Source organism: Dermacentor silvarum, chromosome 2 (assembly GCF_013339745.2).
Source record: "Dermacentor silvarum isolate Dsil-2018 chromosome 2, BIME_Dsil_1.4, whole genome shotgun sequence".
Taxonomy (NCBI): domain Eukaryota; kingdom Metazoa; phylum Arthropoda; class Arachnida; order Ixodida; family Ixodidae; genus Dermacentor; species Dermacentor silvarum.
In genome coordinates this window covers 198,818,653-198,843,023 of record NC_051155.1, presented here as the reverse complement: position 1 = coordinate 198,843,023, position 24,371 = coordinate 198,818,653, and the positions used below count along the sequence as shown (strand labels likewise).

Sequence of the window (24,371 nt, the reverse complement as noted above, 5' to 3'; positions counted from 1 at the left end):
ATTTCTCACTGTGAAATAGTGAAATCCGTCAGAAAAATGGTAAAGTACGACTTTACCATTCGGCGTTGGATTCACCGTCGGATTGTTTACCAATCGGCGTCAGGTTGTATTGTGAATGTACGAGAAAACCTAATTCTGCTACGAGGAAACACAAACCACTTTCCTGCATTTCTACCAGACCTGCGCGCGTTGGGGCGCTTAAGCTTAAGCTTCGGGGCGCTTACGCTTAATCTCCGCCTTTAACAGTGGAACGCGATAGTGTTATCGGGCCCCGTTCACATCGCATTTTTGTTGCAATGGCCTTCACCGCAACAGATAACGTGGGAAAGCCAGCTTACAAAAACGAAGCTTAAACCAATCCCATTAAAGTCGGCTTCACTTTTAAACAGAAATGCATTGCTGGGTAGACGTTTTTCCACGCGCAATATAAGTCATCTTATATGAAAATGTGAAGGCCCTAGCACCTTTTTTATTATTTTATTAATTGTTTGCTATTGCCCCGACGCACGCGCGTGTCCAAAGCGCATTAGGCAGGCAAGTCCCAATTTCACCTGCCGTAGGCTCTCTAACCTGCCGAGAATGCGAGTGCCATCTGGATAGCACTTTAGCAAGTAAGTTACCTGAGCGCTCCGTTTTGGTGTGGTAGAAATGCTGGAAAAGTGGTTTGTGTTTGAGTTTCCTCGTAAGAGAATTATGTTTTCTCGTACATTCAAATTACAATCCGACGCCACCATGTCTTTAGGATGTGGTTAAGTCGTACTTACTGTTTTTCTGACAGATTTCACTGTGAGAAATTCAACTTTTGTTCACCAAAACCCTTAAGGTTAAGTTTCGCTTTCGAGTGTGGAACGCGATTGCATTCAAAGATCCTTGACCGCTTCTCACACTTCTCAGCAACTGCAGTTTATGTAACCATAATGTTTACCGGGAAACGCTGGCGGTGAACGCTATGCACGAAGGCACGCTTTCTGGTAGAAACGCGGCCTCTTTCATGGGCCGGCCTTCTTTGATTGTTTGCACCTTTAATATTTCAGCCTGAGAATAGCATAAAAGGCATGCGCTGTCGGTGTTTTGTTTCATGACAATTGTTTGTGGGCTGTCACTCTCAGAATTCCGAAGAATAACTTTGTAAGACAAAGTGTAAGCTACTTTAGTGGTAAAATATATTTGGAGGGCCTGCGTGGTTGGGGATGATTTTCTCGGCCGCGGGCGGCAATGCCGACGCCGACGCTGGATTTTCTGCGACACGGGGCCCTAAACGCTATCGCGTTAAACACTTGATGAAGTGCAACCGGTGATGTACCGCTCCTTTGCAATACGCCGGAACTACGGCACTTGCCCGTACTGAGCAGCAAGAGGGCTCAATAATGCTCCTCTGGCAGCGCATTGACTCTAATTAGGCTCGGCGAGCACAACCCACGTGTACGTTTGATCGAGCACGTGTGCTTCAGAGCGGCTGCCGACGACTGTGAATGGTGGCACTTTTATTTCTTTTAGCTAACTTTTAGCGCGATCTGGGAGCCACTTCGTGGCAACCTTTCTTGTCTTTTTTTTTCTTTTGGCGTCCTGCGATGTGTTTACAGATAGAATATCTAACGAACGTCTGTTATAACAGGGTGCTGGCCCACCTAACACAGCAGTGCTTTCCCTGAATCGTTGCGTTGCTGCGCTTCGTACTCACCTCGCTGCTGTATGTGACGCTGCATTGCAACCAGAACGTACGTCTGGAGCTTGAAAGGACGTTTACGAGCCTTGCTGCATCCCGGTGGGCTCTCGGTAAGTGCAAGTTTCCAAACTAGGGTTGTGTGTCCCCGAATTACCCGGTTGCAAGGTGCTTTCAGGGAAGTCAGCCGGGTAGAATCATCACTTTCTTTTTATTTAGTCTATTCGGGATTCACTAGGTGAAATACAGTCTTCGCAAATCTCTCTCTCTCTCTCCCCCCTCCTTAAGAATACAACATATTTGGTTTCTTGAAACGTGCGCACAGCAAAATTGCTCTTCCTCATTTTTCGAGGAAGTGGTAAATGTTGCACAGCGTTGCATCTTGAAGGCACTCGAGATTGCAGGAGGATTCAGCACATCTTCAGAACCTGTGCAGATAAATTTCTTGGGCGTGGTTAGTTGCCGATTGATTGGCTGGTAAAAACATTTATTCAGTGTCCTGCAGATTGATGACCCGTGCTCAGGTCTCCCACGTGGGGACGTCCAGGCCTTGCCTAGTCGCCGCTTCGCGGGCCTGCTGGACGGCCCAGATTTGGTCGGCGGGCTTGGAGCTGTGCAGGGCATCGGCCTACCTCGCCGAGTGAACATCGGTGTCGGAACGGCTTGATTGCGCAATTTGTCCCGAGGGAAGCGCGAGAGAGGAACCCGGCTGCATACACGCTTCACACATGACGCGTTCAGACGGAAGCAATAAGGTGTGTCGCTACACAGCTTCAATGCTAACCGCATTAACGTCGATATTAATCGTGAAATGGTTTATGCTGGAATTTTTCTTAATTACCCATCGCAGTGGCTGAGGGGTTACTGTATTCAACTGTGGAGCTTGAGGTTGCGGGTACTTTGCCTGGTCTTTAAACCGAACAGTTTAATTAATGATATTTCTGTGAACTCAATACTTTTAGATATGAGTACAGAGACGCAAGACTAGGCACATGCCGGAATGGCCAGTGTTCATTCTTTTGTGGTTATGAGTGACCTTAACTTTATATTTACTAAACTGCGCACGCACCCCCCCCCCCCCCTCACACACACACAGACTCACACGAACAGCACAATACGCCCTTAAATAAACATGAGGGGAACGTCGTCAATAAAGGCTTAGTTCATGGAAAAACACTTCACGCCTTGCAGGGATATCCTCGCTTTTGAGTTTCGCCATTCTACTTCAATGATAGAGCATAACAATATGTCAGCATAGTGTCACTGTACTATTTGTATGACTGTTGGTCTTGCCAGGACAGGTCAGACCACAAAAGAGTGCTGCAAGAAAGGGTTACGAAAATGTTTTCCCCTGGACATTTACAGCTCAAATGTCATACGTCGGACTCCTATTGCTTCTGCCATTGGTGCGCTGTACGAAAACTCCGCCTGACATAATATTCTTACTAGCGGACGACCTGGTAAGTGAGCATGTGACAATTTATATCGTATAATAGTCATATACAGCTTATGTGAATTTAGTGCTCCAAATTATGTTGCAGCTACTTTGTCCCGGTTGGCCAACTTGCTCAGCGGCCATTTTATCACGTTTTACATCAAATATATATTGTACTGGCAAACGTTGCTTTACGGATTCTTATTATGTCGGGCCATGCGGATGGGGTTTAAAACTGCGCAGTACAACACTGAAAATGCCGAGAAACGAAAACGAGAAGAATTAAGTGTAAGACACTCTAATGCGCGCTATAATGGAACACTGATGTGTCTTACAGGGATGGGACGACGTGAGTTTTCATGGATCCTCTCAAATCCCGACGCCAAACTTGGATGCCCTCGCGGCGGACGGCGTCATACTCAACAGTTACTACGCTCAGCATGCATGCACCCCTTCAAGGGCTGCCCTCATGACTGGCCTTTACCCATGTCGTACAGGTTACGTCTGGTCTAGTTCGTTGTGCGCTGATCTAAAACTGCGCCTACCACTTGGGTTCCTTATTAGAGTGGCTGGCAGCCACACGTGCTACACATGCATCAATGAGAAGACGCTCACACATCTTCTCTGTACCTGCCCGCACTATAGTTCTGATAGACAAGTGATGTGTGGTGTGTTTGACGCACTGGACAATTACCCACAACCAAAACAAACTTCTACGCCAGTGCTCCCGGAGCCACTCCACGCATGGCTGTGCTGCTCGAGTTACTGAGGTCTATGGGCCTATACTCGACAGACCTCGAAAGCACTCATTACTATCGCTGGATTATGTAACAGGGGCTTACGTGCTTTGCGCTCCTCTCCTCTCTTTCTATTCTATTCGCACCTTCCTCCGTGCACAGTATCCAACCAACACTACCGCTGGTTTTAACCTCCCTACCCATCTATACAATCGCTCTTGCTCAGAGCCTTTCGAAGGCCTTTTTTTTTACATACGATATGGTCACAGAAAAAGGCCACGCATTTTTACCATCTCGCCAAGCTATTTACGCGAACTGCCGTTGAAATTCGTACCTGCGCATATTGAAATATATCATCCTGAAGAGGGAAGATTTTTTATTCGCAAAACTTAAGATCTGTACCTCATGACAACACCGTTATTTTCCTGCATCCTATTTACAACACCTGTTAGAAACAGGGGTAGAGGCTTGGGCGAGCCGGTAACTCATGTCTAAACGAGCAGAACGCGGAAGACAAGGACTTACGAAGAAATACACACATGGTGCTGCTTATATCTTTTAATGTATGTATTGTTGGAAAATGTCTTCAAAACAAGAACGTGGCGATAGTCGTACATGACATTCAAGGGCCACTTCGCTGTGAAGCATTTGTGCATTTGATTTGTCCCCACTTAGGCATGGAAGGCCTCGCGATCGACGTAGCCGAGCCGTGGTCACTGCCAACAAATATTCGGATACTGCCACAGTACCTGAAAGACCTCGGCTACCAGACACATCTTGTTGGGAAGGTATGTAGCGTCATTATTATTACAAGCGTCATCGCAGGAAGTCACGATTTGTTTTTTATTATTCTTAAGGAGTACAGCAAGCACATGGAAAGAGAGGAAATGAATGCAATAAAAAATAAATCTTCCAGATTATTTCTGTATACTGGTTGGTCCCGAATCAAGCAAAATAAACTGTAAATAGTCATGCTAATAGGAGTTGGCGTTTCTTATAGTATCAAATATTTAAAGAGAAGTGATGCGTTTGCATGCTTAGGCTACCATAAACCTATAACGAAATTAGAGCTTTTTGCTTGTGTCCTGGGATCCTAGGGTGATAAAAGAAAAAGCGCTGCAAAACCCGCAGCTGTCTTGCAATAGGAGCTAACTTTACCGTTATGACTATTGCTCCTTAAAACTAACATATGGTATCAAAGGTACGATCGAGATTTTCATTAAGGTGATTACTACTTACAAACCCGACCGAAAAATGCCAACAAAACACGCGTGCGTTATTGCTGCTGGTACGCTTCTCTATTGCGTCGAGAGCCAGTCTAGTGAACAAGACAGGGATTCCGTGAAAAAAGGCAAAGATCTCTTAACTCTAAAATATTTTTATTTTCATATGATCAGATCACTTCAGACCTGATACGCGGCACTTGTGATTATATGACAATGTAAAGGGGTGTGAATATGAGTGCTCTGAGGCATACGAATGCGTTTGACACGGCTGTCCACTGGAATCGGCAGCCGAGGTTACAGCAAGCAACCAACACTCCAATCCACGTTGCGTGTTGTTGTTTCGCTTGTATGTGCTCTGTGCGATAGTAATTGTGCTATGACAGTACGTTTTCATATAGACAAACGTTTTCAGTTCGAGAACCCTATAGTAATTCTATTAAGTGTTATGTCATGGCTAAGAGACATTTTATTGCTCGTAACCGTGGAAAATTTCATGTTTCATATCTCACGTGCAGTGGCACCTGGGATATTACACCGAAAACGCCACTCCTACATTCCGCGGTTTCGACAGTTTTTATGGGTTTTACAACGGAGATGAAGACTATTACACCCACAGCATCACATACGTAAGTAGTATAAAGACGTTCGCTAGGAGCATTTTGTTGGCATGACCAAATTATTTCAAGAACGTTGTTCTTTAGCATGGGACGCGTTACAGCGTAGCTTCTATTGTCTTTACCTTTAGAGGGAACAGGGGCATAGTGGTATTGTCTGATGGGAACACTGTTGCACATTTGTCTCGGAGAAGGAGGACGCCTTAAAGACTCGTCTGGCAACTGGTCGGCCCCCTTTAGCGATAGCTTAATCTGCACTATAACAACAGCTAAGATAGTGTTTTATTTTACTGCGGAGCAGTTGGTGCGACTAGAAACCTTCAAATTAGTAATATACATGTTTTCGCGGTTTTCTCAAAGAAAAGGCATGAAGCATTATGTCAAGGAAATGCGGGATATGTTATGGATGATATTGAGGCAAACTTTTCAAATGCAGGTGTTAATTAGGGTTAAATGACGTGTCAGATGAAACGCTTACAAAGTTTGCCCGCTTGCTTGGGAGGGCCGAAAACGGCAGCGATGTCATATTTAAAGGAAATGGGGGCTATTTTAAGGGCGACGGGTTCCAAATGTTTGGTGTGTAACGGGTGAAAAAGAAATTGTTTATGCAGCCCGCAATTAAAAGAATGACTTACTTGAGCAGTTCTGAACATATTTAAGGCCGAATAACGTACGTTCAAGAAAAGCAGTACCTTCCGTATTCCGGAATTCCCAAGACGCCACGTCAGTACTGCCTTAAGGCACTACTGACGTGACATTCATGACGTTCCCTTTCTCTTGTTAAATTAAATGAATATCCAGAAGCTCGAAACTCTAGAAAACAATAGTCGAAAGCACGCGAGCATCCCATATAATTTAATATAACAGCTTTTCTGCGAAAAAGTTTCGCTTTCATTTCTCAGGAGGTGTATTGTTTCTGTTGGGTGGATTGCGCTTAGTCAACCTGCAGTATTTGGAGCTTTTTCTCCGCCTCCCCTATTCATCGTGTATACGGTTGTTGACATTAATACTGATTGATACTGATAATTGATTCTGATAAAAAGTTGTCGCAGTTTCACCTGAAAGGCGAAGCATCAATTGCGATAGCAAATTTGTAGAGAGCTATACGGAGTAATGATATTAGCTTTATCAGCTGTATAAACTTGGACATGCAGCAGCACCGGCAACGCGCAGAACTGTTGTCGACGCCGTCGGCGTTTTGCCCGCGTTCGCTCAAAATGCGTGCGGCGTTGGTGACTGTTGCCGGAGCCTCTGATATAAATAGGCACTTGGTGCCGCAGCTAAACGTCGCCTCCCTTCCCTCCCCCTCCCCCCCCTCCCCCACGGCCTCTCGCGCATCGGAAGAAGGCGCGTTTGCTCTACATATATGGTGATTGTAAAGGAGGAAAGAGACGCCTACTTCTGCAGCCCTTAAGGAAGCACGGCACAGAAAGCGCGTTTGTTCTCCGCCGTGCGTTCACTCCCCGTGAAAGAGCGCGTCCCTAGCGCCCTTTCACTCGCACATACAGCGTTCGGCGGCGCGCGGCAACGATTTCATCTCTATTGGTCATACGGAACCTCACGGCGACGGCGACGGCAGAAATCTGCTTTTGAGTGTCCATATAATTGCTATCGCAATAATAAATACTTATTGACTAATTGACGTGTCATGACGTGAAGACGCAGAAAGTGGTCACGTGGGAGCAGAACATTGTGACCATGCTCGGAACGTTTTGGCACAGGTTTCGGCTCACTCTTTCGGCTGCTATGATGCTACTCGTTGCGCTGCCCGATGTCACAGCATTAAAGAAGACCGGGCGGCCGGGAGAGAGTGCTATCACTTCTTGACGTTCTGCTCGCACGTGACTACCTTCTGCGTCATGACCGCATGACACGTACGCCTCCATGGAAACGAAACCGAAACTCATTCGCAGAAAAGCTATTGTAAATTATTTAGGGCACTCTCAGGCTTGCCAGACATTTTAACACGAAAGTGTTTTATGCCGGGGTCCACCAAGACTTCACTGACGTATTTCCGTCACGGAAATACGTCATAGAACATAATACAAAGAAAGAAACCAGAAGAAAAAGTTCCACAAACATGCAAAATTTGGAAATCGAACCCACGACCTCTCGGTCCGCGACTGATAGATCGCCGAGCGTTTAACCCATTGCGCCACAAACGCATTTGCAGAGAGCTACACAGACGCGCCTTATATATCTAACACTCCTCCGTGTACCCGCGCTCTTGCTCGGGGCGGTGCCGCCGCCTACGAGCAGAAAAGAGAAGTACTGCATTATGACACTAACGCGCACCGACAGTGAACGCTTCGGTGGTCTCAGCACTATGACGCCTCGATGCCAGCATTCGAAGGGACGCTGGCATCAAGAAGCACTACCAACGCCAGGTGGCGTTCACCGTACTCAGCACAGCGGAGCGTGGCCACCGCAATTAGCTCTGAAAATGTTTTTGAAGTTGATCGCGGAGGCTGCAATTACGACGCGCTGTACGCGCTGATTTGACTCGGTGACGATTCAGTTACGAGCTTTGTCTTGCGCGTTGTATTAGTGTGTCAGTTACGTGCTTCGTCTTTCGCGTTGTGCTAGCGTGTGCAGCGTAGTGCAGCTTCCATATGCACGACGGTTGCTCATGGTCATCGACGTTGGTAGTCGTGATGGAGGAGACGTGCCACCAGGCGTCAGCGTGGGTGCATCAACGCCTAAGGGCGCTTTAGCCACAAAACACCAATAGACATTATATATCAATGTGCAATAAACATTACACTACTTCTGTGAAGACACGTTTCACTTTCGTGTTCTATACCGATTCCTATATAAGAGGGATCAACCACATTTTTTCTGGGGTTACGAGACGCAGGACCTTTACTGAACCCCAAAATTAATAAAAAATTAGCATAGCTTGCACTGGAGGCGCAATGCTAAAGACACAGCGAAGCTGAAGGGCACCTAGCTAGTTCTGGCTTTTGGGCTAGGCTAAGCACTACATCCCCAGCATTTTCCGGAAATTTATTGATAGTTGATCGATTATCGATTAGCTATTGATTGGCTATCTACTGACTATCGCAAGGTATTGGCCACGTATTTGGGCTAGGCTAAGCACTACCAAGTCATCCCCAGAATTTCCCAGAAATTATTGATTATTTGTCGATTATCAATTAGATAATTATTGGCTATCTATTGGCTATAGCAAGCTAATGGCCACGTATTTGGGCTAGGCTAATCACTACCAAGTCACCCCCAGCATTTCCCGCAATTTATTGATTATTCATTGATTATAGATTAGCTATTGATTGGCTATCAATTGGATATCGATGACTGCCTAAGCTTGAAGGGCCCCTAAACCACCCAGAGGTCGAAATTTAGTTGTGGTGTTGCAGTTATGCACGAGTCTACGACGAACACGTAGCCGCGAGAATTTTTCGAAATGTGCCGTCATAGAGGAGTTACACGAGTTTGATAATCGAAACACGGCCCTCGCTCGTTTCGCTCTTTCCTTCGCAACTGTCCTCGTCGGTTGGTCTCTCCTCCTCGCCGAGTGCTCCTACAAATGTCACGTGACATACATCATCGCCAACGCGCTTCTTAAACACTGTCCACTTCCGGTTAAGGCACGTCCACGCTAGCGGCAATTATACCGAAGGCGAACCGGCCTCCAGTGCCGTAGAACGTCTGCCGCGCGAGAGGTGTCCAAAGTAGACGGCAGTTCGGCCGGCGCACCGCCCGCAGCCCGATCAACGGGCCATTCAACGACCGTGAAGCTGCGCGCCTCCGCCACCGGCGACGAAAACATCGGCTGCAGCTTCTGTTCCAAGCAAAATAATTCCCGCTAGATAAAGCGATGCGTAAATTGTACATTTTATGAAAAAAAGCTGTCGCAGTTTCACCTGAAAGGCGAAGCATCAATTGCGATAGCAAATTTGTAGAGAGCTATACGGAGTAATGATATTAGCTTTATCATCTGTATAAACTTGGACATGCAGCAGCACCGGCAACGCGCAGAACTGTTGTCGACGCCGTCGGCGTTTTGCCCGCGTTCGCTCAAAATGCCTGCGGCGTTGGTGACTGTTGCCGGAGCCTCTGATATAAATAGGCACTTGGTGCCGCAGCTAAACGTCGCCTCCCTTCCCTCCCCCCTCCCCCACGGCCTCTCGCGCGTCGGAAGAAGGCGCGTTTGCTCTACATATATGGTGATTGTAAAGGAGGAAAGAGACGCCTACTTCTGCAGCCCTTAAGGAAGCACGGCGCAGAACGCGCGTTTGTTCTCCGCCGTGCGTTCACTCCCCGTGAAAGAGCGCGTCCCTCACGCCCTATCACTCGCACATACAGCGTTCGGCGGCGCGCGGCGACGATTTCATCTCCATTGACGTCATACGGAACCTCACGGCGACGGCGACGGCGACGCCGACGGCAGAAATCTGCTTTTGAGTGTCCATATAATTGCTATCGCAATAAAACTATATCCACTGTCAAACGTTAAACATGATCGAGAGCTTCGATACTTGTCGAGCTCAGCTGCAGTCCACGGCTACCGACGGAAGACGACCGGCTCGGCTGTGCTCGCATCGCAGCGGACGGTGCCGCTAATATCAGCTTATTTTCTTCTTTGTGTACAATTATTGCGAAGAGCGACAACAACGATAAGAAAATATTGCGGCTCGTGAGCGTCCGTAATTAATTCCGAAGCGCCGTCCGCTTTAGCTTTGGAGGGAACCGGAAAAGGCCTAGCGACGATATCGGCGCCGTCGAGCGATCAGCGGCGGTGAGGCTGCCGCACAATTGAGTCCCGGTCTCATCCTATCTACGTACGGCAAGGAAATCTCGCCGTTCGCGAGATTTCCTGCCGTGCCGGCCCGTGCTTATGCGAAGCGTGCTGCTATGGACCCTGTGTTGCGCGCACGTCTAGAAAGGCCAACACTGTGGGACTCTGTTCGCGCAGCTAATCAGACCGCTAAGCACGACTGTGTTGGAACGCGAGCGATTTGGCACTTGCGTTGCGGGTTGTAATTACCGATTCGCAAGCGCCCACAAGCGAGCAACACGGCGAGGAAGAGCAGGGAGCGCGCGTACCTGCTGTTAGACTAACCGGGATTTGTAGGTTCTTGCTCGACCAATCGACATCGTCGACCCGGTTGACATCACCAGATGCACCCACCCTGGTGGCATGGTGACGACCACTAGGGATACCGGAAAGGCCAGGAGAGGATGATGGCATTGTTTTGCTTTTTTTTTTAATTTTGTGGCGTGCCCGCGGTGCGTAGCGCTGCAGCGTTTGGCATTGTTGATCATGACGGCATTCTGAACTCGATGCGCTTGTTTACTTGAAATGTTCAAAATATATCTGAGGTGGTTTAGGGGCCCTTTAAGTAGTCCCAACCATACTTAGCTTGACTTATCCAGGCTCAGCTCCGCTAGTTCACAGGGGTATCTGCCATTGCGCTTGGACCCTTTCTGCACTATATATATACCGACAGGATCGGCCCACATTTTTTGTACGCGACGGACGGACTAACGGCCGGCTTAAACATCTCTGCTGTTAAAAGTAAAGAATGTCGCGTCATTGAAGTCAGTTCTTCTTTAAGAAGGAGTACTGACGCACGCACGCACATGCACATATTTTTGTGATCTTGCCCTGCAAAGAAAGTACTGTGGAATCACATATTTTACAGGAAAACCATACAGGCCTTGACTTTTGGATGAACACTGACCCGGTGTGGTCTGTAAATGGAACGTATTCCACCACGCTCTACACAAAAAGAGCCCAATATATCATCGCCAACAGAGACAAGACGAAGGTAAGACATATAGAGATGTGCTCTATAGGTCCAGATAAGAAGGCTTGGATGCGTCACTTACCTTGCTGCCAGTAAGCTGTGCAAACCACCATCGAGTATTTCATTTACAGATGTTTGTTGTTGTTTCTTCCGACCCACAGCCGCTGTTTCTTCTGTTGAGTTACCAGGCAGTGCATGGTGCAGACATTAATAGCCGCCTGCAGGCTCCACAGGAAAATGTCGACAAGTTTCCCTACATAGGAGAAGAGAACAGAACAATTTTTGCAGGTAAGGGCGTGAAGACAGGAAGCACACTTGTGCCCTTTCCAGAAAGCATAGCTTGTAAGTAGAATTTGATGGTGTTATACACTTTTTTTTTATTGGCACGCATATTAAGTATTCTTAATTTTAACGCTTTTGTGGTTGGAGTAATCGGACATTTAGGTAACTGAAAGTGCGTGCAAACACGAGCACGTAATTTCGCGAAGAATCGCTCTCGGTAAGACGGCGAACAAATCTGACACGCACTTAGAAACTCCTCGTTTTCACTCGATCTTGCTTGGCGGTGCTGTTACAGTTATGAACCTACGAGCTTTCTCCGACCGCAGGGATGGTGGACGCGATGGACCAGTCCGTAGGCGAGGTGTTCAAGGCTCTAAGCGTCGCCGGGATGCTGCAAAACGCAGTCGTCGTCTTCAGCAGCGACAATGGCGGCGTTCCGTTCGGGGCACACGCGAGCCGCAGCTTCAACTGGCCGCTGCGTGGCGTCAAAGGTGGACTTTGGGAAGGCGCCACCAGGTCGGCGGCCTTCTTATGGAGTCCCCTGCTCGAGCGCAGGCGTAGAGTGTCCCACCAACTTATGCACATCACGGACTGGCTGCCTACACTGTACTCAATTGGTGGTAGGTGCGACACTCGCGCGAATATGGTATAATGTACGCTATAGAGCACTGCACGGGCCGATTTTTTCAGCCTGGGCCCGGCCCGGGCCCGTTTATACTTTTGGCTGCCCGCCCGAGCCCGACCAAAAGATTTATGGCGAGAACAGGGGCCATCCCGGGTCCGGAAATAATCTCTCGTTACCCGCCCTGCCCGTCCCGCCACCCCTTTACCTTAGGCCCGAGCCCGGCCCGAGCCCGGCTCGAAACCGGCCTGAAAGCGGCCCGAGACCGAAAAAGATCACCTAGCGGCATTTAAAAAATTTTAAAAAGGAAGAGAATGAAATAAAGTTATTTTTAGGCATAAATACATGTCATATGCAATTATGAACACCATTTGAGTGGTCTGGACGCAAATACCAGCGCGCGAAGTAGTACCAATGACCCTGCCGAGCAGTATCGCCAGCAGTTCCCAACGGCGCGACCTTGATGCTGTCCAATCTACTTCTATCGCAGCGCCGCAACAGTATTTTTCCACGCCCCTGCCGCCTCAGCCGCTCGTCCCACTCAACCGTATTCTAGTACACTATAGGCGAAGAGCAGCCACGACCGGTCGTGAGCGTAGCGCATGGATTGAGTAAATGGAGAAATAAAGCTTCTCTTTCCTCCATGATGAAGCATAATGCGCTGCTGCTAGGCGGCCGGTTGAGAACATGCGTGCAATCATGGATGGACGCAGTGCCATATTTCAGCCGCGTGACGAATTATCTTATCCTACCAGTCATCGTCTTACCAATTCGCCTTTGACGAATCAGCAAGTCGCGAACGCGCTTGCACCGCGCTGAAATCATTAATTACATTGATTTAAGTAAGGAATACAATGGCATCCTTTAGTTTGAGGCGACTTCGGTCTTTCTGGACTTTCACATTCCGTTCAAACAGCGCAAAATACGACGGAAGAAGAAAAGGGAAGTACACAGGAGTAGCACTGCTAGCTTCCAGGTGCGCCGGGGCAACAGGTTTTTCCGAGTCGAGACGCGCGAGGACAACTCGCTGCACTTTACATGCACACCACCCGAAAGTCCGAGCCCGGCCCGGACCCGCGTTAAAATACCCGAGCCCGGACCGAGCCCGTGAAAAAATTACCCTACCCGGGCTTTCGGGTAAGCCCGAGCCCGTGCAGTGCTCTAATGTACGCTATTGTAATATTGCCCGCAACAAGGAACACATTTTCACAGAGGAAACTGCTCACGAGTTCAGATGGCGAGAACAACAAAGAACTTTACTGCTTCGCACTCGTCATCTTCGGATGCAGCGAAGTATAAGCTGGCAATTTTTTTCTGCGTTCACTAAGGGACATTCTACAGTGGACAGCAGTTATTAGCTAAAAAATAGGCCACATGTGTTCAATCGACTCGCTATGATTCACGCATGGCACTGCATGTGACAGTTAGGAATTCGACCAGAACGTGCGGCGTCCTTCATTGTAAAAGTAATTTCGTTGTATAAGCATTCGACTGTACACAAAATGAATGTTATGAGCCGGACGATGTTGTCGTATTTGTTGCACCTTAATTTTGACGTCCTCGATGTAAAGGAGACCGAAATATCAGCTGAAGGTAAAAGATTTGCATGATCCAATGCACTGTATATAACATAAAGGAGAGAAGCGCAGCTGGTGGCTATGCTGTGCTTCCGTCCTCAAAAAAGCCGTCTTGATCACGTTGGGCTCTACGCCGTTGAAATGCAGCGTCAACAAGCTCGGAAGAAAGCTGCATATAGCAGCTTCACATAGAGCATTTCAGACGTGTTTAAGGTGTGGTCATCACTCGACATTCACCAGTCCACTTGCACCGCGTATGTAGACGCAATCAAATGTTAAATTACAATATACGCGTTTTCGTTATCATTACAGGGTAATCATCGTCTAGAAATTAATGGATGCGACGACGCCGTTTCTCGTGTCTCTGACGCCGTTTCTCGTAGCATTACTCAATTATATATTTCTGCCGCTTTCAGGAGGCGACGTAAAGAGCCTTGGTAATATGGATGGGCTAGACATGTGGCGGCACCTCTCTCAGGACTTGCAGTCACCTCGCGTAGAGATGCTGTACAATTACGACGAGTGGATTCTGCACGCCTCGGCGCTCCGCTCCTCGCGATACAAACTTGTGCTCGACGATACCGGCCTGAACAACCAGCGCTACCACACGACCGGCGGCAGACGACCTCGGAATGATCTCGATAAGCTGCTCACCCAGTCAACTGTGGCGAAGGTCCTGAGGAGCTTCTACAACAAGAACCAATTGAACTTTTCCAGCGATTGGCGGAAAAGGGCGACGCTGAACTGCGGTCGAGGGACGACGAGAAACTTCTCGGGGAACGACACCGCCTACCTGTTCGACATCGTTGCGGATCCCTGCGAACTGAACAATTTGGCCAGCTCGCTTCCGGAGGTCAGTACTTAACGTCATCCTTCCTCGTAGCCACTTACAACACGATACCTATATATATTGAGTAGGGCTTGTTGTTGGCCTAGTTGGTACATGTTTATCATAGAAGAAATGGTGCAAGAGAAGACGACACATAAGACAAGAGGACAGGTGTACCTGTCGTGTTGTTTTGTGTGTTGTCTTGTTTTGTGTCATTCCTGCCAGAATGACCCATGAATGATTAGTTGTGGCAAAGCTTCTCAGTTACATACATTTGAGATATTGCAGGAAACGATAAGAGAAAGAAAATCCGATCGAATATATCAGATTACCTTGGTAGAAATGGCACAAACGCAAGGCGACAAAAAAGAGTAAGCGACAGGACGGCTGCCACTCAGTTTATTTTTTGAAGGCACTTAGAATGCTCTAACTTCCCATACGATGAGGCTGTGCAAGGCTGTCGGAAATTACATGCGAGGCCCTACGTTCGGTGTGCCATGGTGGGATGTACGAAATACCCTTGACATGCGGCAGGAGCTGCATCAGACAGATGGTGTGCTGCGTTAACAACCATGCAATGAAACACGCGCTTAATGCTTAGTGGCCCATATTTAAGCTTGCACGTCTCTACATAATGGTGTGAACCACGGCTTTGGGAGTGGGAACTGCGAATTTCAGGAAAAAGCAGACACTCGCTTGTGAGCTGCCAGAGGCATTCTTTATAAACCAAAAGGAGACAAATGTGTAAGTTACACATTGATATCATCGTATGTGTCTGAGATGCGGTATCAGTAGTGTTTTCCATGTGAGGTCATTTGCAGAGATGCGAGCGCACAACATCGCAAGTTTGTTGGCCGCCGAGCAAGCCATCGCAACGTCGTGTCTCTTTGCTATAGCTTTTCAGAGTGGAGGTGTTGGAGGAAGTCTGTACCAAAGGTTTGTGCTGTAGGTTTAAAAAAAATTCACCGACGATTATGATACTCCCTAATGCGAAATTTGAGCGCGACGGTTACCACAGACGGCCACCACCGACGGCCTTGTTGCAGAGCATCCGCTGCCGTTGTGGTAGGCAAGTGCTGCTGCCGGGTACCTATCGATAAATTCGGTACAAGCACACTCCTATCCTGGTGCTCGGCCTTTTATGGACCTCAACGCTTGGAAAGGGGTGTTTGCCTCCAGCCCGAAGGTGGCCCCACTTCAATAGGAGAATTGGGGGCACCACGTGGGAAATTGCCGCCATGGAAGAGGTCCAAATATCACTTTTTTGTGCGCTCACGAGGATTTCAACGGGAATTTAGGGCGCAGGCTCCATTCCCAAGCGTATAATCACTGAAAGAAGCCGAACGCCTGGCCGGGATACCCTTGTGTATCCCGGCCAGGCGCATAGACATGCGGAACATTTCATGAATTTCTGCACCATTCTCGCTCACTTTCCCAAGACATTTGATGTTTATCTTTCTTCCGTCTGCTCGTCGATCTTCATTTCGGCAAAGACTAAAAATCGGTTGCCCAAAGAGTGGAGGCATAAAATTCTGCCTTACCAAACAGCAGTAAGGCTTGTACTAGAGGTCAACGGGGTCCTTTTGAGTGCAGATAACCAGAGAATCGGGCTGATACACCGTCTTCCACTTATTTTGCTGACTCAGCGCAATAACTTTTGAGACAGACATCGTATATAATGGACAACTTCAGGCCTCTTGTTCTTCCTTTGGTCGTCTTCCATTCTTTTTCGTTTTGTACTGTTGACTTTTTGCAGGAGGCTTTCTACAGTAGGTATCAACACCGTGCAGGGAAACATAGCAGTGTTTAGGCGGTTCAATTAAACTTCAAAGCTACTCTGTATGAGCTGTGAACAGGTATTTGGACACGTCGACTGCAAACAAAGTCCCGCTATGCTTATTTTTATCGTCTTGAAGTGCACAGAACAATAGTGTAACTACTTTCTGGCCAGTGCCGAATACTTTCAGCATACATGTCTACTGATAAATATTAACTGAAGATCAAGAAACTGCAGTTTTTCATTGTCAGGCAGCAAGCTCATGTGTAAATATCAGGCCGCGTCCATGCAACGTAAAGGCGTCTACAACCTCATTCACTATGTGGAATGGCCGCATTTCAATGCAGGCGAAATGCGAAAACGTCCGTGTGCTTGCGTTGTAGTGCACGTTAAAGAAATCCAGGTGGTCAGAATTAATCCGGAGCCCTCCACTACGGCGAACCTCAAAATAAGAACTGGTTTCGGCACGTAGAACCCCAGAAAGAAAGCAGGAATGTTACGATAAAGAATCTATTATTCATTTGTCAAGTAAGCTTTCGACGTACGTCGGCGAATAGCTTAATCAAAAGTGCGATCAGCTTATTTACCTATTGAAACAAATGAATGAGGAAAGAAAAATTGCTGGCTATCCCGCAATCGAGAGTAGATGTAAGTATGAAATGGCTGCCGGCAAAGCAGACTGGTTGGAGATGATAACTTTGAAGGACGCTTAAGGTTCGCCTTTAAGAGAGGAACGCGATAGCATTCAAAGATCCCTGAGTGTTCGTCAGGCTGCCCGGCAACTGCAGCTTTCTTTTTTCTTCACCTTCGCCTCCGCGCGCCGCTGCCGAGGAGGCGAGCACCATTTGGATGGTGCTCTTGCAAGGAACACCGACCCGGGTGCGCCGCTGTATGCATTGTAGAAATGATGGAAAAGGGGTTTGTGTTTGAGTTTTCGCGTAACATGATTATGTTTTCTCGTATATTCAAATTACAATCCGAAGCTATCATACCTGTTGGTTGTGGTTAAGTCGTACTTTACGATTTTTCTGACGAAGATTACGTTGAGAAATTCAATTAGTTCACCAGCGCCTCTCCGCCACGCGGAGGGCCTGCGTGGTCGGGGTGGTTCGGGATGATTTTCTTGGCCATGGACGCCGCACGCCGACACTGACGCCGGAATTTTCTGCGACACGGGGCCTTTAACGCAATCGCGTTAAAATGGGTGTACTGCATGTTCGCAACAGCCCATCCCGCTATACTGTGCACTGGTCCATAGGACACTGCCCAGCTAGAAGAAGAAAAGCGCCTCAAAGAGGTACCACGCAGCGTGGCGCCATCTTTCGAGGCGACGAAAAACCCACGCCGCGGCACGCACAGGCCGTTGGCGTTCAAAAATGCACAGGCAACCCTGTCTCAGCGCCAAAAGATGACAATCAAATGTGTGGTTCCCTGTATCTGCTTTTGAACGTCGCTGTCGGAAATGGCAAATAAATCTTCAGCGTACTAGAAGTTCCACATTGAGTTTCAAAGTTTCGAAGTTTCAAAGTTTATTTGTCAATACAGCATATACATACATAAATTCTGATCTGCCTAAGCATGTTGTGCTTGTGAGTGGTATTGTGAACAAACATTTGGAGGAACACGGAAGCAATATTTTGTGTAACTTGTCTGGGCAGTAACTAGCGTATGTAATGCGGCCCGGTACAAAAGGTTGGGGGCCAGGGACCCCATTTTCTGAACTTTAGACTGGCTGCCCGGATGTTATCGTTTGAGTGTCTGGATAGCGGCTCTGGCTTTTGGCTCAAGGTCACTTGAAGGTCGCCGACAACGGGAGCTAAAATCATTTCATGCTTAAAAATAAATACATATAAGCATACTTGTATGCGTCCGTCATATGCTCTTCATTGATCACTTACGTACAGACAAAAATTATATCCAACTTGTGCGACCTTGCAGAATGACAACCACATTTCCAGCGAAGCTGTATATTTCTGGCAGTTGCAATAAGAGTTTTAGTTTGGCGTAATTAAATCACATACGTACTTAAAACGTTGCCCGCATATGACTGTTCCATTTGAAACCTTGGCCGCATATAACGCTTTCCATAACTTATTAACAATTTTCGGAAAGGCAGTAATTCATGTACACACAACTTACTGCGGCCAAACATCCCCCATAGTGTCCCCCTATTTTCGTAAATTTGATCGCTTTCTTCTTCCGGGGCCTAAGCATAAAATGTGCGTTCTTCGTAGAGCTCGCTTATAAAGCTCCCGCTCGCTTGTATCCGTGATTTACTGCAAAGACCGTAATTAGCTCAGCATACTTTGAACTTTGCCTACATTTGACCCAGAATGTGCCACTTGTTCTCACCAAATACAAACAAGGCGCCCTATTTTGTTCAACGAGGACACCGGAGCAACCAGCTATACGAACGCCTTATGACGCATGAAAATAGGGAGAAAGGACAAGGGTTTAGTAATCATTTACGACGTTTGTATTTAGGCCAGGAACGTGGAAATTTCCACTTACTGACAACATGAGCCCACTTTCCGCGATATATAAACCTGGTGTAACATACAGTTATGTAGCGACATTATGCAGCATGTGGCTGCTGTCAGGATAGCTGATAGCAGCCACATGAAACTTTAAAACACTTGAATAGACATTTTTTACAGAGGCTGTTCTTCATCTATAAGCATTTAACGTCGCAAAGAAATGCCATAGCGTTCCGTCCATGTTCACTAAATTTGATCTCCAACGCCTTTGTAGTTGTACTCGGGCAACAGGCTAAATTTTGCGTTGGTCGTAAGACACTCTCACAACACCCCAGAGTGCTTGAATGCGTAATTTACTTCTGAGGTCCCAATTAACTCACCCACTTTCAACTTTGCTTGTTTAGGTGGCTTGTATAGGTCACCAAGTACACAGAGAACCCAAGTGCAATCCTTGTATCGCGTACGAAAATAGGAACAACAAAGGGGGTTCAATAACTATTATCAACGCTTCTGTTTAAACCAGAAACACCACAGAAGCACCACCCGTATGACTTGACCCCAATAATATTTAAAAAAATCTTAAGCTTATGCCGTTTCCGGTGCTTTTAGGCAAGCGGAAAAACTTAACACATTGGAACGGGTTGAAAACCAGAGTTTTTCTATTTTAATTTAACCGCTAATTAGCACACGCACTTCAAGATTTGCCTGCATATTTCCTCCTAGCATTCATCACATTTTCTCAAAATATAAACTTCGTGAGTTATCTAGTTTGAAATAAAACGCTGGAAACAGCTGTTTCAAGCACTTCTAGTCGCATTAACAGCTTCACTGTAACATGAAGGTCCTACCGTGACTACACACCCTTGCTTAGCAGGTCGTCATTACTTATTAGTGCTAGCTAACAAAGGTTTAAACATTGCGGAGAACAACGTTGTTATTTATAGCAAAGGACGACGTCAGTGTGGCTACATAGTGTCTTGATCCGGTTTTGTAGTTCGTGGGTCTGACTCGGGCTTCACTCAAAGGATCGCTTGCCTACGTCGCCGAAGCGCCTGAAACATGGTAGCTGGCCTGGGATATACCGGGGCGTCGCACACCCCGCTATACCGGGGCGTGGCCCTCGTCCGTATCTATCGCCGAGAGTTGCCTGTTGGTGAGATGAGATCGGGAAGTTGAAGGAAACGAGAAAAGGGTGTATTTTACATATTTACATAACTGGCTCCAGATATGGGAGCACACTCCACGTAGGAGCGCTCTAAATGTCTCAGGTCACTACATGTCTCAGCACCCATGTCAGCACACACCTCACTGCACCAAATGTGCTCGATTTTAAAACAGTCGTTTTCCCTAGATAATTAGACGAGGGAATCTGATGACTGTGTCTCGGCCAATCATAATAGTTGCGCTGTTCGCAAAGTCCCGCCCATGGTCGCACCACCTTGCTGCAAGGACTCGCCTCTGATGTCCAACCTTTGTCCAAGCTTCGAACCCGCCGTCACCGCAATGACGAGGCAATCTGAAAACGGGTCAACGGTGTTTCCACGGAAGTCGTCCACACTGGCTCATTGCCCTCCGCGACGACCAGCTTGTCAGTGTCATGAGGCTGGCTTTCACGGTCGTTATATAGAGCTCCCACAGAGTGCAGCGGCTGTTGTCGCCTCGAAGGGAGCGTCTTTGTTTTCCCGTCGAAGTCGGCATCGGGCCCCGTCGCCGTCACAGCAGGCGCTGGGGCTGCTTCGTGGGAAGCACCCAAATAATGCGCATTGCCGTTTTGGGACGCAACAATAGATACTTTGGCGCCTTCCCTTGTCTAAGGAACTAGAAAGTATATACGATGTGTTCACTTTTCGCTCAGCTTTTTTAATTGCTGAAAACCATATATGTAATCGTTCTTGTGCATCAACTTCACAGGTCGTGGAGTTCCTGAAGATGCGAATCGAGACCTACGCCGCCTTTGCGATATCACCCCTGAGCCCACCGAAGGACCCAGCCGGTTTTCCAGAGTATCACAATGGAACGTGGGCGCCCTGGTTGGATTCAGTCCCGTGAAAAAAGCTGTTTCTACATCAAGTTGTTACGTGATTGCAATACTGAGGCGCATGACAGACACTCGAAGACATCTTAAGGCACTATTTTCAGAAGTTAACGTATGTATAGGCAGTTATATATCCGGCCCTTCTGTACCTCCTAAAACTTCAAAATCAGCAGGCGGAAAGAGGTACTGACACGACCGCGATCGGCAATGTGACTGTTTTCAAGGCATTGAGGTGTTGATAATACCAGATGCAGGAGCTCCGCAATCGACGTTCACAGATGCATTTGGTACAGCGTGCAATTTATACTTACTGACCTAGCAAGATGCGGTGGCACCTGAGCCCCGATGCGAAAGCCACTCTAGAACGGCATCGAAGGTTTGAACCCCGCTACGGACTTGAGCCGCCTCTTCTCGAAAGGCTGGCCTTGTCAAGTGAGGTGCCTCGGCGTGCCTGTCGACCAAGCGGCTCCGAATCATATGGTGTATTACTGTTTGTATTTTCTAATGGCAGGAACCGGATACCGTAAAATGTGATAAAATTGATAGATGTTTGTAAGTTGTTCCAAAAATAAACTGCGTCATGACAAAGAATAAAGCAGTGTTATAGTGTCTCAGGTTGGCTGCAAAGTCTATAATTTCTATTTCAGGGCATATATGCTTCTTTTTCACGACGAACGCCAAACAAAACATCCAAATATTTTATGGAATGTATGAATATGGATGCAAGAGCCAGGGCAAGACTTGCAGCTATAAAGAAGCTTAGAAGCAAGAAATATATTGCGAGTCTTAGCGCTCTCAAAGAGGGAGAGGTCACAACCCTGCCAAGTTGTCACCTTTCGACGGATAATGGTTAGCGCGGACGTCCAATGAGGACCACTATTACAGAAGTTATCGAGAGGGACACCAAGTTGTCGCAGCAGAAACTAATTTCAATGGATATTCGAGAACACAGATGAAGAAAACGGACACACCTCTCTCTCTATGAGCTTCACCTAACCGTACGCCTGCAACGCCTCTTCAACGTATCGAGGTTCAAGCTTAAGTGGAAGACACAGTAGATTTAGCTATAGTCGGGTACAACTTTAGAAGGCAGCGGCATTCGCTCCTGTCTTCATAAGTGGTACCCGACTATAGATATCCCTTAGTCTCCGGATATGTCACCATGTACTTCACAAGAAGCCTTTTACACGGAGCTCACCACAGGTGACCATATTCTGTTTAACCACCCCACTTTCGCAAGGTAACCATCCATACATGGGTGATTTGATACTGTCCGACATCTCTAATATAGTAATCATGCAGTATTCGCTACTTCAAGAACAGCGTTTTGAAAAACAGGAGCCCAGTATGGCCTGCATCTCAAGTCAGCATGAAGAAAAAAAATTCAGCAGAACCCATCTCACGACGACAGTCGGCGGTAATGCGTTAGCATTGAATCAATAAAGCGACACAACATATTGCCATCGTCGAATTAAAGGAGTTATGTATGGTGCGTGTGCTGTAGTAGGACTCTTCTTTGGCACTTCTCTAAGAAAACTCGGTGCCATATAACGGTGCCACCAAAACGCCTGTGCTGGGCCTCCGAAATGTATAGCGCGCCGGCGTGTGCGAATGCTGAGAAACGGGTCACGTGGCCGTCGGGATTATCCGCAACGTCAAAGAGGTTCATTCAAAAGTAGCACATATACCCAGTGCATTTGTGGCGCAGCCTGCTAAAACGTCGGGTTGCTGTTCTTGAGGAACTGTCTTGACGTAGGTTTAATTCCACCCAGCATTGAACAAATTTAAAGAATCTTTTTTTTTTGTGAACGTAGAGGCTGCACATTCCAGTGACACCTACCGAGTTACCCAAGTCGGCGTCAAAGACGTTCATCGCAGAGTGGGACACACCTCCTGGCAGAAATCCAGTGAGCCAAGTATACATCAAAGAGGCACATTGAAGACCAGCACAGACCAAAGGGGACATACCCAGTGCTCCAAGTCGGCGTCAAAGAGCTTCTTCGAACAGTGGTGCTTACCTACTACCGCATCTGCGGTGACCTATGTCAGCCTGAAAAAGCTTCGTTGAAGAGATGCACATACGTACACAGTGACACAAACTCAATGACCCACGTTGATCTCATGGTTGGGTTCGAACCCTGTTACGTCAGCACGGCAGCCCTATGCGCCAACCATTCGACCACTGACTACCCAGTGAACCAGGTAGGCGGGAAAACTGTTAGATACTAACATAGATTAGATGCATAGATACATAGACACAAACATACATAGATAGCTCTCGGTACCCTAATAGTAACCTAAGAATGCTAACTCATTAAAAAAAAGAACTTTACTCAGAGCCAGCGCGCACGTCGAGCTTCACTGTGATGGTCTCATGTAACTGCACAAAGAAACAAGGACTGTTCAGCTGAGAAAGAAAGTTGACCAATTGATAGAGGGAGTTTACGTCCCAAAACTATAGAGTGGACCCTGAGAATCACAATAGCAGAGGTATGCCAAATAGTTTAGACCGTCTCGGGATCTGTAACATACAGACTAATCTGAGAATGCGATCTGTCTTATATCAGAATGTGGCCTTCGCAAGCCAAAAATGAAGCCCGTGACAGCGTGCCACCCAGCAGAACGCCATATTCACTGAATTGCCGCACCGGAGTAATCTCCATAATATGAGCAAGTGAGTTTCTGTACAGATGATATAACTATCATGCTTCAACATCATGCGATACGCTATCTATACAGCTATGCTGTTTCTTTTTCTGGTATTCATCCAACGATCATGCTCCAATGAAGAGCTCGCACCAGACTGACATGTAACTCTGGGAATAAATTCATCCTGTATTTGCAAGAGGTGCGTTGTTCAGGCGACACTGAAAGAACAGCCTTCGTTGCAATTAGTGGGTCAAGTGTATGCGGGCGCCATGCAACGATGCGGTACTCGTAGTTGCAAGGAAGCGTCGGCAACCACAGTTTTCATGGAAGCTGCGCAAGGCAGGCGCACGTGTGCCCTGCCCCACAATATGTTTTTTCTTTGTTACTGCCGCAGCCGTCACAATTACTTTCCTTTGTGGAGCAAGCAAAGGGGTAGAGAAGTAAGCTTCATTGGTAGCTGCAAGCACACCGCCAACTACAACCGACGCCTGATGCATACTTATAAAAATACTCGTGAACGCAGCTGCGTACTTCTTGGTTGCAGACGCGGCACGACGAAAACTGCTGTGTGTTGTACTGTACAACGTACTCGCATACCCATCCCTCTCTAGCGAACGCCGACATCACTCTGCCCACCAACCAGTCGGTGTGATGCACCGGCTTTGTTTCATGCCTCA

General features: G+C 47.4%; 1 protein-coding gene across 2 annotated transcripts in view; it reads left to right on the top strand.

The window, feature by feature from the left end:
- Window positions 1–21,380, top strand: part of LOC125943269 (arylsulfatase B-like) — a 34,900-nt gene extending 13,520 nt beyond the window's left edge. For both annotated transcript variants that reach the window (XM_049662141.1, XM_049662140.1), the window contains exons 2-10: window positions 3,029–3,123; window positions 3,436–3,595; window positions 4,511–4,623; window positions 5,577–5,687; window positions 11,342–11,467; window positions 11,608–11,734; window positions 12,055–12,348; window positions 14,344–14,780; window positions 20,922–21,380. In XM_049662141.1, coding sequence (XP_049518098.1) covers window positions 3,034–3,123; window positions 3,436–3,595; window positions 4,511–4,623; window positions 5,577–5,687; window positions 11,342–11,467; window positions 11,608–11,734; window positions 12,055–12,348; window positions 14,344–14,780; window positions 20,922–21,059 — 1,596 coding nt within the window. In that variant the 5' untranslated portion in view covers window positions 3,029–3,033 and the 3' untranslated portion in view covers window positions 21,060–21,380. The remainder of the gene's footprint in view (window positions 1–3,028; window positions 3,124–3,435; window positions 3,596–4,510; window positions 4,624–5,576; window positions 5,688–11,341; window positions 11,468–11,607; window positions 11,735–12,054; window positions 12,349–14,343; window positions 14,781–20,921) is intronic.
- The last annotated feature ends 2,991 nt before the right edge of the window (window positions 21,381–24,371 follow it).